Below are 16,843 nucleotides of genomic sequence, written 5' to 3' on the forward strand. Positions count from 1 at the left end.
CTTGACTTCCCAGAGGTAAAGGTTATGAAACACTCCAGGGTGAGTGGGCTTCTAATTTCATACTCTCAGAGTGAATGACAGCAACTGATGGTTTTTCCCTCAGAAACACTTCAATGCTTAAACACACAGCTGTCACCTCCCTGCCCCAGTTTCTGATATTCATTTGAACATGTTTATTCCTGAGCCTTTATGCCAGTCAGTCCACAGAACTTGAGGTGGTCCTAAAAACCAATGCACAGAGCCTAAGCAGGACTAAAAGTGAAGGACTGGACTAGCAGAGGGTATGCCATGATCTTAGCACACACAGAGTAAAGAGATACTCCAATGTGCCTGCCACACACATACACACAACACATCTCCCAATACTACAATCTTACTTACTCTCAATAATCTTTTAGCTATTAAGATCAGAATCAACTTTCTAGGGCTAGAAGGGTGCCAAGAACTGTAAAACTACACCAGAAGTAGAGATGACCAAGAACTTTATCTCCTCATATCTTTACAGTATCTAAAGCCCCAGTAGAGCTCAAACCAAATACTCTCCTGAGTCACCAGCTCCCATCACTTTTTCTCTTGTCCAAATCAAGCTTCTCCCCCAACCCCCACTCTTTTCTAACCCCCGAGGAGGAGGTCGTCTCGGTCTTGCTCTAGCTGATTGTAGGACAAAGCAAGGAACGTGGAGGAAATGAAGGCTTCACACTTGAGACCCCTGGAAGCCAAATTTCTATTAAAATCCCAACCTCCCTCACTTAAAAGCCAGGAAGCTGCTGCTCTTAAGGATAAGTGATGCAGAGCTTGGCAGAAATGTCAAGAAGTCAGTAGAGGGAAGCTAAAAACTTCTGAGGGGAAGCAAATTCTGTCTTAACTAAAATACACAGAGAATGAAGGACTACAGTTACCTGAGCATTCAAAAATTTACAATGAACACTAGGAAAACAGTTTCTTTTCCCCTGAGATATTTTAAAAGACAGATTTCTGGCTTCCCCCCAACTTATAAAATCTGAATCTCAAAAGGAAGAGCCTAGGGAATTGTAAGAGACCCCTGGTAACTTTTACATGCAGCAACAGTTGGGAGTAATTGCAAATAGCTTTGAGACAGTACAGACCAACAAAACAAAACAAACAAAAACCCCCCAATCTCCCAGCCTCAACAACAAAACCTCACAAAACCAAACAAGGCTGCCAGTCCACTCCAAATTTTCCCCCAAAGTACTAGGGGCCTTCCAAAAAAGCTTTTGCTTCCTACAAACAGGTTATCTCAGTTGCAGGAATGTGAAGGGAAAATGAAAGGAATCACAGCTGACTCTAAGGGACATGAGTCATGCTGCCTTCTTAGAAATGAAATAGAGGAGCAGACACTCTTACCAGTGCAGTTCAATACAGGAAGAACATGCCAAAACAAGATCAGGGAACACCTCAGGCATGTGGGGAAAAGAGAGGCAAACAGGTTCAAGCACACAAAGGTTTTGTTTTTTTCTATAGAACTGATACAGAGGAAGTTTCAATGAAGTGGAGAACAGACAGAACAGATGCTCTTGTCTTAAGGCTCATATGTTTTGCTTGTTCATTTAGAGCACTAAAGAGATCCATCATATAAAACCTCTCATCTTGTACATCTGTTCATTTCCAGTTGCTCTTCCTCCTGAAACATTTCATACCCAAGCATGAACAGGATAGTAAAAACTCTAAAACTGCCTCCTCTACTCTATACCTGAATAAACTTCTCACCCAATAAATACTTTCTAATACCCAGACACCAAGTATTTCAAAAATGATCTCCTTCTCATTAAGGTATCTTCACTGCTAGGGATTTTTTTAAAAATATATTTTATTTGTTTTATTTCGCTGCACTGGGTCTTAGTTGCACCATGTGGGATCTCATTCCCTGACCAGGGATCAAACCTGGGCCCCATGGACTGCAAACGCAGTGTCTTAGCCACTAGCCCACCAGGGACGTCCCACTGCTAGGGATTTAAAGATTCAATGTATATATAAAATCCCAATGTGGGACACTCTGAAAATACATTTCTATATCTGTCCCAACAATCTGCTCTGGGGATGAGAAGGTAATGGGTTAAAATATTATCTTAAAAAATATGAGAAAAGAGTAGTAAAGGAAAGGGAAGAGAGGAAGGAAGTTAACATTTTCTAAATCTTAACAAGGGACTTTAGATTTCATTAAAAACAGGGTCTTTGCTAGTTTGCAAACATCACTACCAAGGATCTTCCTATAAAACATCTCATGATCTGATGATGTTCTATCTCATTCCCATTCCCAACTCCAAAATCTATAGGATTTTCTTTGACCCGATTCAGCTTTCAGGCATAAAAAGCAACTTTACTGTTTTGGTGAGTACATAAGAAAATGAGCTATGTAATTATCAAACCTTACTTGAATCAAACCCATTTGTATTCTTTAAAATGCTACCACTCCTTAGCAATGTTAACCCAACAAACAGTATTACTCAAGTATTAAAATACATCTTAAATATTCCTATAATGCTACTGCTCTCACATCATGAAGAACTTCTGAACACTAAAATTACGTATCCTCCCAAGAATTAATAACACAAACACATAACAAAATCCCCGCGAAACAAACAAACAAACATCAACCCCCTCCTTTTTCCTTCCATACAGATTTTGAAAGACTGACAGATTTGGATTCAGACAGTTAGTTCACATTTCCCCAGAGCCAGGGAGAGTATCTATGGCTTCCCAAGTGGCTCAATGATAAAGAATCCACCTGCCAATACAGGAGATGGGTTTAATCCCAGGGTTGGGAAGATCCCCTGGAGAAGGAAATGGCAAAACACTCCAGTATTCTTGCCTAGGAAATCCCATGGAGAGAGGCCTGGTGGGCTACAGTCCATGGGGTCGCAAAGAATCAGAGAGGACTGAATGACTGAGCAGGCATAGGGAGACTGGACAGCCATTACTCTGCTTAAGACAGCCAGGCTAGCTTACTGGTCACCCCAAAATTAAGACATACAACTAGACATACAATCAGGTATGATTTACAGATGGGTTTTAAAAATCTTATGCTACCAAGAGTGGCACCTTTTAAAAAACTGGCACTCAGGGACCTCCCATGTGGTCCAGTGGTTAAAACTCTGTGCTTTCACTGCAGGGGGCATAGGTTTGATCCCTGGTTGGGGAACTAAGATGACATGTGCTGTGAGACACAGCCAAAAAAATTTTTTTAGTAAATAAAAATTAAAAACTGGTATTCAGAGAATGATCTCACCTCAAGAACTTGGTTGGCAAAAACAGTTAAAGGTATTTAAAAGTAAAGCAGACTCAAAAGAATGTAGTATTCCCCTCCTCTTCCAGAGTTTGTTTACTCCTGGGGCAAAGACTAAGGGGGACCACAGAGAGGCATAAAACTTGTTTTTTATCAAAGTCATCAGTTCTGACATGTTAGAAGAAGGAATGCGAAGACATTAGTGGGGGTGGGGTATCAAGCATAGTAAATAAAAAAGACTGAGTTTTTCCTTACTACAAACTTTCATACCTCTAGTTCTTTGGGTTCAAATGAAATTAATGAAATAAGAGAAAAATAAAGTGAAATGGTACAAGATTCCACACACCTTAGGGAAGTATAACCCTCTATTAGAAACTTCTCAAAAATCCAATTTACAGTGAACAGAGCAAAACATTAACCATAAGTGTTGACACAGCACCAAAAATTTCATCTTGCTTCCCCCAATTTTTAAAGTTTTTCCTCTAAAATACTCAATTTATACTCCTAACATTTCTTCACAATTTTCTTCTCATCCATAGCCAGGGAAAAAGTGTCTGTCTGAGGTTTAGGGCACAGAGGGAGGGTAGAAGTTGAGCAAAGAAAAACTTGACTCCTATTTCTCTAGTTAAAATTAGAATACATTTTCAACAGTCCTGGGCAGGAGAAAAATTCCATTCTGCCTCTTTGCTCTTCCAAATTTCTATAGCCAAGTGGTTCAATGGCACACATAATGACATCATTGATTGGAACCATAATAGAAGGGAGTGAGAAGAGTGGGTTGGGGGGGAAGTGGGAAGGAGGGAGGTAAAGATGTATTTGTGTTACAGACAAAAGACAAGTTCTGTTCCTCAGCAGGGACAAATGAAGAACCAGATGAGGGGATAAACTGAGGTCAGAGAGTTTTCCCTATTGTTTCCTCTTTAAACAGCTCCTTTACCACTCCCTCAAGGTTCGTTCCAATGGACGGGTATAGAAATGGACGGGTATAGAAGCAGCATGTGTTTTTATCTTAAAGGAGGAGGCAGAAGAAAAAAAAAAAAACAACAAATATTTATTTTTAAATTATTATGAATTAGAAGGGGATTTCGGAGAAGGCAATGGCACCCCACTCCAGTACTCTTGCCTGGAAAATCCCATGGACAGAGGAGCCTGGTGGGCTGAAGTCCGTGGGGTCGCTAAGAGTTGAACACGACTGAGCAACTTCACTTTCACTTTCCACTTTCATGCATTGGAGGAGGAAATGGCAACCCACTCCAGTTTTCTTGCCTGGAGAATCCCAGGGATGGGGGAGCCTGGTGGGCTGCCGCACTCTACGGGGTCGCACAGAGTCGGACTCGACTGAAGCGACTTAGCAGCAGCAGCAGCAGAAGGGGATTTAAAGGATTGGTTAGATTTTGGCTGGGGTCCAAAAGCTTCCAGAAATGCTGAGGACTATGTGGGGTTAGTCTTGGCTTTTCTGAAATTCATCTTCTCTTGACAGCCACTCTCAACTGCCATCTCTTTCTAATATATAACCTGTTCTTATCTTTTCTTGTTGATTCATGTAAGTTAAAATAATATAATTTTTCAAGTGGAAGAAGCATTTTTTGGGAAACTGACAATCTAGGATGGAGGATGAAGGGAGGGAAATTTTCCCCCAAAGCCCTTTATCAATGAAATACAATGACTGAGAGGATCTATACTGACATTTTTTCTATCTACAATCCTACTACTTGCATTTTTCTTGATCTCATGGGGCACCCTGAGAAAAGGAAATAGAGGATTAAGTTTGCACTTGGCCCAATTACTGTTGCTTAAGTATATGTGGATAGAAAGAATCCAAGCCTACTCAGCATGTTACTTTCCCAGCTTATCCTGGGATCTAATCTTTTACTCCTTAAAAAAAAAAAAATCCTACTAAACTCCTCACCATAGCTTATGGTTTCTCAGAGCTCTTATAGTTTCAATGTCATATGCATTGTCCCACAGTTCTTCCTTTGTATTTTTTTGGGGGGGAGGGATGCTGTGTGGCACATGGAATCTTACTTAGCTCCTCAAACAGGGACTGAACCATGACCCCTGCACTGGAAGCATACAGCCTTAAACCACTGAACCCCCAGGGAAGTCCTTCCTTTGGAAAAGGTTTGTATACACATGCCTAAACTCTAACAAATCCCAATTAAAAACTCTAAGAAGGCTGGTGACCAAATTCTTCTTTTTTGTTCTTTGTGGCCATGTCATGCAGCTTGTGGGATTTTAGTTCCCTGACTAAGGATTTGAGCCTAGGCCCCCGACAGTGGAAGCGTGGACTCCTAACTACTGGACCACCAGGGAATTCCCTAAAATTCTAAATCTATAGTGTGAACTTCCTTCTCTCCATATCCAACTGACTAACCTCTGTATCAAAACCCACTGCTCAAAGGGAGAAACAGACATTCATTTATTTCAGATGGTGGAAGGGAATCGTGATAGAATCAAATAGGCCTCCCAGAAGAGCATGAATGGAGACAAGCCATAATGAAGTCTGTATGCTACAAGACACTGGTGTCCTCTTATAGGTGGAACTGACTCTTTGTCCCAACTTTCTCTTTGGTATCTCAACACATTTCAGTGACAAGTTCCTCAAAAACAAGGCAGGTTCAATCTCTCTCTCATTCTGAAGTGGTTCATCCCCACCAACAGTGAGCAAAAATAAAGAATTACACAAATGATTCATGAAACTTATCACTGCAGCCACCCAAGATTCTTCCAGCTACCAGCTTCAGCAACAAGAAGACAGTCAGTAGAGGAGTATTTGTTTTCAAGCTTTTTATATCCTAAAACTGTATAACACAGAATATTCACAGTAAAGAAAACTGGCAAAACCCACAAATATGGAAAAAGTAGCCTTTAGGGTTTACAGGTCCCTAAGATAACTCATGAGGACAGTTACCTATATGAAGAACTACAAGTAGTGAAAACTCAGCAGAATCTTAGTAGAAAAGAAAGGAAGATGTATTAACGTCAATATTTACTACTACTAATCAAGAATCAAGAAGCCATAACATGCCCCTCACACTGTCAGGAAGGGAGAAAAATGTAAACCACACTCCAGTTTTCTGCTTAGTGCCTGGGCCAGATATTTTTGTTTCTTTGTAGTATTTACCTAGTTGGATTTTCTGCAACTTCCTAAAGCATCAATTTTCACTTTTCCAAACATGTTAATGTTTGAAAACAAACAAAAACTATAATCCATTCAAATCAGCTACATCAGTTAATAACACATTTCTAAGCCCAGACTTAATGTACTATGACCATCATATATTAACTGAGCTGGCTTCCCATCTATTTCCCTTATCCATTCCTTTTAGAGATGAATTTCTTATATGCCAGGCCAAGTCCTTCACCAAGAGGACTGATATAAACACTATTTCTCTTAGGAGGCTTGGAAAACTAACTGAAAGGAAAAAAAAACACAACCAGTCAAGCACAAGACTGAAAACTTAGCTGGTGATCAATCAGAACCAACTAGGCAGAGGTTATTTATCTGGGTTTTGTTTCATTTGAGGGGGTAGGAGGTTTCTCAGCCCAGAGTCACTGTGAGGCTTATAGGAGAAAAGCCATGCCATTCTATCCTCTAATAGTCCAAAGAGTTGGAAGGGACAATTTACAGCCTCTTGTGTAAAAAATGTCTATAAATGCCAGTGCCATTCTTTGCCCTGTCACTTCCCATTATCCTAAACCAATAGGATTCTATTCACTGAGACCTGAGCTAGAAACATGAATGGACAGGCCTTTCTTGAGCAGGGGGAAAGAGGGAAGATGACTGGAGGGGGGAGCCAGACTTCTTTAAGTTTCTGTGTATTGCCTAACATGTATACTGTTGTTGTTTAGTCACTAAGTCATGTCCACTCTTTTCGACCCCATGGACTGCCAGGCTCCTCTATCCATGGGATTTCCCAGGCAAGAATACTGGAGTGGGTGGTAACTTCCTTCTCCAAGGTATTTTCCTGACCCAGGGATCAAACTCACATCTTCTGCACCTCAGATTCTTTACGTAACACTGAGCCACCTAGAAAGCATACAGTATACTTGTGGACCTGAAAGCTGAAATACGTGAGCTGTCAAGCAGAAATCAGCCTATAACTGATAGCAGATACTCAACATTCTCAAATTTATAACATGCTGGAGATGGTCAGATTGTGACAGTTAAAAAAAAAAAATCTGTCACAAACACTATGCTCACTCCTCTCACAGATTCTATCATATCCACTGGTCTACAGTGGAATCTGCTGGAGAGAAAACAGGATGCAACAAGAACCTCAAGCTGGATCAAGGAAACACAAACTCTATGCGATGAGACAATAGGAGGTGGGTCTCTCATTGCCCCTTCTAGGAAACTAGGATGAAGAGGCGGTATTTCCACACCACCTACTAACCTCCATTATCTGTACCGTATCTGTGCCGAGAGATCTATAAAACTTAAAAGACAGATGACCAAATTACAAAGGAGGAGGCGATACTGGAACCCAGGACCCCAGGATGAAGTGAACATAACTGTGCTAATCTGGTTGTTTCATAAATACAAATTTAATCATATCACTAACCTCTGGCCAACCAAATACTAGGTTGCAAATCATTTCTCGTGATAGAGAACTGTTAAATACAACACTCTGAACCAAACAACTGTTACAGAAAATGTAGCTGGTTGCAATTTTAGGATCTGGGTCCAGGACACTTAAGTCCTAGAAAAAAAGTTACTTGAAAAAAACAACACTTCCTCTTCTTGGACTTCCCTGGTGGTCCAGTGGTTAAGAATCTACCTGCCAATGCAGGGGACACAGGTTCAATCCCTGGTCCAGGAAAATTCCACATGCCATGGGGCAATAAAGCCCATGCACCACAACTACTATCTCTGCTAGTTCACCAGAAATACTACAGGCTCTCATCTGTGTTTTAGAGCCTGAGAGCCACAACTACTGAAGACCCCAAGATGAGAAGTCTGTGCACCACAACTAGAGAGGAGCCCCTGCTCGCCGTAATTAGAGAAAGGTCAAGCAGCAATGAAGACTCAGTGCAGCCACAAATAACTTAACCCTTCTTATTTCATTGCATTTCCTCTAATTTCTCTCCTCCAACAAATTCACTCTGAAACTGTTTATATTCTACAAGTACTAAAACATTCTGGGCAATGGAAACAGTGGTCCAAATAAGTGGTCTGATAAAGGATTTCTATGCTACTTTCAAGTATGAAAGCTGTGTGGGAGATAAAAGCTAGACTTGAGTTGTCCAATGCACATGTGGCTATTTAGATTTAAAACAATTAAAAATTCAGTTCCTAGTCACATTAACTACATTTCAGGTGATAACTACATGTAACTACTGACAAGTATAGAGGCATACCTTGATTTATCATGCTTTGATTTATTGTGCTTCACAGATAGCATACTTTTCACAAACTGAAGGTCTGCAGCAACCCTGTGTTAAGCAAGTCTACTGGAGCCATCTTTCCAACAGCATTCACTCACTTCATGTCTGTGTCACATTCTGGTAATTCTTACATTTCAAACCTTTCTATCGTTGTTATTATATTTGTTATAGCGATCTGTGATCAGAGATCTTTGATGTTACAGTAGTAACTGTTTTGGGGCACCACAAACCATGCCTATATAAGACAGTCACCTTAATAAATATATGTGCGCTGACTGCTCCACCCACAGGCCATGGCCATTTCCTTATCCCTTCCTCTTCCTGGGCCTCCCTATATCCTGAGACACAGAAATATGGAAATTAGGCCAACTAATAACCCTACAATGGTACCTAAGTGTTCCAGTGAAAGGAAGAATTGTACATCTCTTACTTTAAATCAAAAGTTAGAAAGACATGTCAAAAGCTGAGACAGACCAAAAGCTAGGCCACTTACACCAAGCAGTTAGCCAAGATGTGAATGCAAAGGAAAAGTTCTTGAAGGAAATTAAAAGTGCTACTCCAATGAACATTAGAATAAAAAAGCAAAACAGCATTATTGCTAATATGAACAAAAAATTCAAGTGGTCTGGCTAGAAGATCAAAAAGCCATCAGTTCAGTTCAGTTGCTCAGTCGTGTCCAACTCTGCGACCCCATGAATTGTAGCACGCCAGGCCTCCCTGTCCGTCACCAACTCCCGGAGTTCACTCAAACTCATGTCCATAGAGTCGATGATGCCATCCAGCCATCTCATCCTCTGTCGTCCCCTTCTCTTAAATCAAAGCCTAATCCAGAGCCAAGTGCTAACGCTCTTCAAGTCTATGAAGGCTGCTGAGACAGGAAACAAAGCTGAAGAATTCTGAACCTAGAGAGCTTGGTTCCTGAGCTTTAAGGAAAGAGCCACATCCATAACATAGAAGTACAAGGAGCAGCAAATGCTGATGTAGAAGCTGCAGCAAACTATCCATATATATATATATATGATAACTAATATATGTATATAAAACAATTAATGAAGATGACTACATCAAATAGATTTTCTATATATATCCATACATATATATAACTAACTATATATGATAACATATATATATATAAAACAATTAATGAAGATGACTACATCAAATAGATTTTCTATGTAGATGAAACAGCCTTATATTGGAAGAAGATCCCATCTAGGACTTTCACAGCTAGAGAAGAGGTTAATGGCTTCAAAGTTTCAAAGGACAGGCTGACGCTCTTGTTAGGAGGCTAATGCAGCTGGTGAATTTACGTTAAAGCTAATGCTCATTTACCATTCTGAAAATCCTGGGGCTCTGCCTGTGTTCTGTGTATCGACCAACAAAGCCTGTATGACAGCACATCTGCTTACAACATAGCTTACTGAATAATTTAAGTCAACTGTTGAGACCTACTATTCAGGAAAAAAGATTACTTTCCAAGTATTTCTACTCCTTGACAATGCACCTGGTCACCCAAGAGCTCTGACAGAGATGTAAAGTGAGATTAATGTTTCCACTCCCTCTCATACAACATCCATTCTGCAGCCTATGGATCAAGGAATAATTTCAACTTTCAAGCCTTATTTAAGAAATTCTTTTCATAAGGCCACATGTAGTGATTCCTTTGATGAATCTGGGCAAAGCAAACTGAAAAGCTTCTAGAAATGATTCACCATTCTAGATGACATCAAGAACATTTTGATTCATGGAAAGAGGTAAAAAAATCAACATAACAGGAGTTTGGAGAAAGTTGATTCCAACACTCATAGGTGACTCTGAGAAGTTCAAGACTTCAATACAGGAAGTTAACTACAGATGTGGTGGAAACAGCTAAAGAATCAGAATTAGAAGTGGAGCCTGAAGATGGGACTGAATTGCAGAAAATCGGTAAAACTTGAATGGATGAGGAGTTGCTTATGGATGAGCTAAGAAAGCAGTTTCTTGGGATTTCCCTGGTGGTTCAGTGGTTAAGAATCTGCCTGCCAATGCAGGGGACACAGCTTCAATTCCCTGTCCAAGAACTAAGATCCTATATACTTTGGGGCAACTAAGGTATGCCACAACTACTGAGCCCACACTCTAGAACCAGTGCTCTGCAACAAAAGAAGCCACAATGAGAAGCTTGCGCACCACAACTAGAAAAAGCTCTCAAGCAGCAACAAAGAGCCCAGGCGCCGCAATGAAGACCCAGGACAGCCAAAATAAACTTTTTAAAAAAAGAAAGTGATTTCTTGAGATGAAATATACTCCTGGTTAAAATGCTGTGAATACTGCTGAAACGACAACAAAAGATTTAAAATGTTACATAAACTTAGTTGATAAAGCAGCAGTTGGGTTTGAAAGCACTGACTCCAATTCTGAAAGAACTTATTCTGTAGGCAAGATATTAAATAGCACTGCACAGTACAGATAAACAATGTGGCAAACCTCATTGTTGTTTTAAGAAACTGCCTAGCAAATATATTTGTCTATAACTCCACACACAATCACAGAAAACTAACAAATCTAATCACATGGACCACAGCCTTGTCTAACTCAATGAAACTATGAGCCATGCCTGTGTAGGGCCATCCACGATGGACAGGTCACGGTGGAGAGTTCTGACAGAATGTGGTCCACTGGAGAAGGGAATGGCAAACCACTTCAGTATTCCTGCCTTGAGAACCCCATGAACAGTATGAAAAAGCAAAAAGACAGGACACTGAAAGATGAACTCCCTGGGTCGGTAGGTGTCCAATAAAGATTGAAGGCAAGAGAAGGGGACACAGAGGATGAGATGGTTGGATGGCATCACCAACTCAATGGACATGAGTTTGACTAAACTCTGGGAGTTGGTGATAGACAGGGAGGCCTGGCGTGCTGCAGTCCATGGGGTCACAAAGGGTCGGACATGACTGAGGGACTAAACTGAACTGACAACTCCACACAGCATATGATTTATATTTTATTATATAAATGTTAAACCACATGTAATATTTCCTTCATGATAGCACTTTTTTTAAGCAATAAAGTACTTTTCAATTTAGGTATGTACACTACTTATTTGTGACTCACTTTATTGCAATATTCACTGTACTGTGGTGGTCTGTAACTGAATTCACAATATTTCTGAGGTATGCCTGTATTAGATAACAGATTATTCAATAGAACAACACTGTGTAGAATGTTTCCATCATCACAGAAAGTTCTATGGAACAGTGGTGCTCAGCAAAAAACAGCAAGGACATTTTCTCGGGCATTTTACTGGTTTATGAGGCAAATTAGAGCAAACCATTGCTAATAGGATAATTCTGAAAATCAGGATTTATGATCAATGCAAATGGAATCTATACTCAAAGAGAACATCTCAGAAAGTCACAAGTTTACAAGAAAAGTGGTCCTCAGAAGAAACCATATATACTCTAGTATAGTGCTACTCAAAATGTAGTCTGCCTCCTAATGCTTGACCCCCAGACTGTTACCAGCCTGCAATAAGTTCAAAAACCATTTAAAAACTTCCAAAGTAATTTAACTTGTCTTTGACATTTTTACTTTACAAAAGTACCTCTCTACAATGAATGGGAAAATTTTAAAAACTAGACTTTCACCACAGAACTTGCGAAGCACTACTCTAGAACACAAGTGTGACAACGAATGTTAGAACAGAGCTCATACAGAGTTCTCCCAACTACATTATCTCATTTTAACTCCTTAGAATTTAAAATGGGAACTAAAATCTTATCAATGATCAACTGAAACAGAGGTTCATTGACTCAAAGTGATAAAACCTGAACTGAAAACTAAGGAAGAAAACTACACTTTATATTGAGGGTCAAAGTGTCACTATGTTCAGTCAGTTCAGTTCAGTCCTCAGTCGTGTCCGACTCTTGGCGAGCCTATGAATCGCAGCACGCCAGGCCTCCCTGTCCATCACCAACTCCCGGAGTTCACTCAGGCTCATGTCCATCGAGTCAGTGATGCCATCCAGACATCTCATCCTCTGTTATCCCCTTCTCCTCCTGCCCCCAATCCCTCCCACCATCAGTCTTTTCCAATGAGTCAACTCTTTGCATGAGGTGGCCAAAGTACTGGAGTTTCAGCTTCAGCATCATTCCTTCCAAAGAAATCCCAGGGATGATCTCCTTCAGAATGGACTGGTTGGATCTCCTTGCAGTCCAAGGGAAGGAGTCTTCTTCAGTCCAAGAAGAGTCTTCTCCAACACCACAGTTCAAAAGCATCAATTCTTTGGCGCTCAGCCTTCTTCACAGTCCAACTCTCACATCCATACATGACCACAGGAAAAACCATAGCCTTGACTAGACGGACCTTTGTTGGCAAAGTAATGTCTCTGCTTTTGAATATGCTATCTAGGTTGGTCATAACTTTCCTTTCAAGGAGTAAGCATCTTTTAATTTCATGGCTGCAGTCACCATCTGTAGTGATTTTGGAGCCCAGAAAAATAAAGTCTGACATTGTTTCCACTGTTTCCCCATCTATTTCCCATGAAGTGATGGGACCGGATGCCATGATCTTCGTTTTCTGAATGTTGAGCTTTAAGCAAACTTTTTCACTCTCCTCTTTCACTTTCATCAAGAGGCTTTTTAGCTCCTCTTCACTTTCTGCCATAAGGGTGGTGTCATCTGCATATCTGAGGTTATTGCTATTTCTCCCGGCAATCTTGATTCCAGCTTGTGCTTCTTCCAGTCCAGCTTTTCTCATGATGTACTCTGCATATAAGTTAAATAAGCAGGGTGACAATATACAGCCTTGACGTACTCCTTTTCCTATTTGGAACCAGTCTGTTGTTCCATGTCCAGTTCTAACTGTTGCTTCTATGTTAGGGAATTGCAATTATTTATTACAATTATTTATTCTCCACAACATGATGTTAGGTATTACTCCTAGTTTTATAGATGAGGAATAAAGAAGTTCAGTAATTTGCTCAAAATTAATAAATATATCTTTTCATGTTTTACTCAGCATCCTGTGGAGGCTGAAAACAGGTCAAATATAGAGAAAGACTCCAGAGAAGGGAAAAGACTGATGTCCTTGCATGAGTTAGGTGGACAGCACAGAGCAACACACAAATTCCTCTCAGGAATGGGTCTATATGAGCTAAGTAGTAGGAGATACAATGTCCAATTTTGTTAATTTTGATTGAACATATAATGTATGGCTGTTAGCATAACTGATGCCATCTTGGATCCATTCAGCTCCTCCTGTCCTTCCACTGACCCTACCTAGAGCTGTACTGTTTAGTAAATCTCTTCTCTGTCATCAAGGACTTTGTAGTTAATATTGTTTAATGATCATGAGGTCTAGGTGGCCTTTGTGTTATTCAGTCTCTGAAACAATGAAGGCTTTCAATGATGTATTCTCGGCATCCATGAGACTAGTTACCCATTTATAACCTTGACTTGGAAATATACTTCCTGTTTCCAAGCATGTACCCTCAAACCCTGGGTTAACTAAATACAAAAAAAGCCCCAATGGCCCCTCCACAGTATAGAGTACAGCTGCCAATACTTTGAGGTAGCAAAATGCAACCTTATCCTATCTGCTACCTGATCTTACCTGTAAGTAAGTTACACTAAATAAACTAATCCACCTATTATATGCAGCTGCTTCATTTTTCAGTATCATGATACCATCTCAGTTCAGTGGGTACCTTTTGTACCTCTGCCTTCCAACACACAAACTAATACAATTCCCTAGAGGAGTGCAGTTATTGCTGAGATTCTCAGATACTGAGGCCTCATATACAAAAGGAGACAAGATGAAAATCAGGGCCACAGATACAAGGCACCCTTTCCCCTGACCATCTAACAAAACACAAATGACTTTTGGTTTATAGTAACTCTTCCCAATTAAGCTATATGGTGGTTTAAGAATTATATATTCTGCCTCCCTCTCAACTCCCTTATTTCAGTCCACATAAACCACCAAATACTCCTACTGAATACCTATGGTCTCAGAATCAAGTTGGGCAAAAAGACATGATGTTGGGTGGGAAGATTTGGGATAATGGCATTGAAACATGTATAATATCATGTATGAAACGAGTCGCCAGTCCATATTCGAGCACGATACTGGATGCTTGGGGCTGGTGCACTGGGACGACCCAGAGGGATGGTATGGGGAGGGATAAGGGAGGAGGGTTCAGTATGGGGAACACATGTATACCTGTGGCGGATTCATTTCAATATTTGGCAAAACTAATACAATATTGTAAAGTTTAAAAATAAAATTAAAAAAAAAAAAAAAGACACGATGTTGTATTTCTGGTAAACATAAAAAATATAACCCAAAGGGAAGGAAGATGAAGCACAGTTGTGTTCAAGGTTATGAGTCACATAGGGACACAACTTTTATATGCTCAGCTTTTTTTCTGAGCAAAAGTATAACTACTGTCAGATCATTTTTTTCCAACGGATTTCTAGAGAGCTAAATGCTTCCATACTTGAGTGGGAAATGTTTTTTTTCCAATGATGGTTTTTCTGATTTAAAATAATCTTCCCTTAATCCAACTATCACCTCAACAACCAAGAAATATGCTCTCATTCTCACAGAACAAAGATTAAGAGACTACTTGCTCTAGCATTTTCTCTAATGTGCCTAGCAAAACTCCAAACACAATAATGTCCTGTAGAATTGATCACTCCACAGGGCATGGTGTCAACAAAGTCATCTTGCTTAAACTAAACAGTGTCAGTTAGCAGAAGGGTAGAAAGAATAAAGTAACTTTCTCAGTGTTTTTCTATAGAACCTCCAAATTTTATTTTCAGGTATCTTTGCCTAATGACAAGACTGTCTTCCCCTGATTATTTAATTTCTAATATACCTATATCAGAAGTTAAAGCAGATGTAACATCACTGAATCCAATATCTTAACTAAGGAAAATATAGACCTTGCTCTGACAGCCAGTGTGGAAGTTATGCAAACAACATCTAGAAAAAAAAACAATTAACTCTGCGAAACAATTCCCATAATGTAATCAATAGTGAGAGGAGGTGATAGTCAAAGGACTGCATTAAATGAAGTGCTGAGTAGCCAGTTCTATTCTTAGGAGAGTCATTTCCAAACTATGCAGTCCCAAGCTGCTCTAATGTTGCAAAAATAGTACCTTACCTTTCTGGAGATTGAAGAGACATTCAAACCAAACCTTTGAGCTCTTTCTTTTAGCTTATCCAGGTTAACCTATAAAAACATAAGGGAAAAAACATATTAAAAAAAATCAAAACAGAAAACACAGAGGTACAAACTATGATCCAAAGCTAAGAGTTCAAATAAGCCTATACAACATCAAAGATACCCTATGTGCCAAATTAGGAAACTAAGCAGCACTCATTCATGCCACTAATTATTAAAAGACCTCTCCTGGAATGCAATGAGAGATTTAGCCCTGCCTCCTTCATTCATCAAAGGTGGCAAAAGCCTAAGCAGGGTTTAAGATCAAAGTAAGCCAAACACTGCTTGAAAAAGCAAACAAATGTCTAAATCATCACCTCTAAACAAGTCTATCATTCACAGTTCAAAACTGTTAATTTTTATACCAAGCCTTTGCAGGTAACTCTTAACTCGATCTCCTAGCAAACAGAAACAATCACTGAAGCTCTCCATTCTTCAGAAGACAAATGCACTACCAGTACCCAACTCAATTTTCTTACTTCTTTTTTCTTGGAAGCCTTGATATATAAGATGATATAAGGATATCTGGGACATTTCCTTTACTACTACCACTGCTAATAACTATGACTACTATTAAAACATTTCACCTTCACTTTAATTATTGAACTGTAACTCCAAGAGCAAGATTTCATAAAGTGAAACATATTTCACAGCATCTGCTTGCATTTTCTAAGCATGCTGACAAGTTATAATAGTCCAGAAGACATACTATCCTAGTCTGTACTCTGGTATTTAACAGGTAGTGTTGAAAATGACCAGTATCTACAGACAGAACTCATTAAGTAGCTTTCACAGATTCTCCTGTGGTAGTTAAGAGTTAGACATTATCCAAAAGCCACTGCTGCTACTGCTGCTGCTAAGTCGCTTTAGTCGTGTCCGACTCTGTGCGACCCCATAGACGGCAGCCCACCAGGCTCCCCCATCCCTGGGATTCTCCAAGCAAGAACACTGGAGTGGGTTGCCGGTGAGGTCTAAAACTCTAGTACCATAGAAGTTATACGGAT

General features: G+C 39.9%; 1 protein-coding gene across 2 annotated transcripts in view; it reads right to left on the bottom strand.

The window, feature by feature from the left end:
- The window catches only part of SARNP (SAP domain containing ribonucleoprotein), a 49,766-nt gene that overhangs the window by 12,197 nt on the left and 20,726 nt on the right, over nt 1-16,843 (bottom strand). For both annotated transcript variants that reach the window (XM_010839181.1, XM_010839180.1), the window contains one exon: nt 15,780-15,848. In XM_010839181.1, coding sequence (XP_010837483.1) covers nt 15,780-15,848 — 69 coding nt within the window. The remainder of the gene's footprint in view (nt 1-15,779; nt 15,849-16,843) is intronic.

This window comes from Bison bison, unplaced genomic scaffold (assembly GCF_000754665.1).
Source record: "Bison bison bison isolate TAMUID 2011002044 unplaced genomic scaffold, Bison_UMD1.0 scf7180017864115, whole genome shotgun sequence".
Classification (NCBI taxonomy): Eukaryota; Metazoa; Chordata; class Mammalia; order Artiodactyla; family Bovidae; genus Bison; species Bison bison.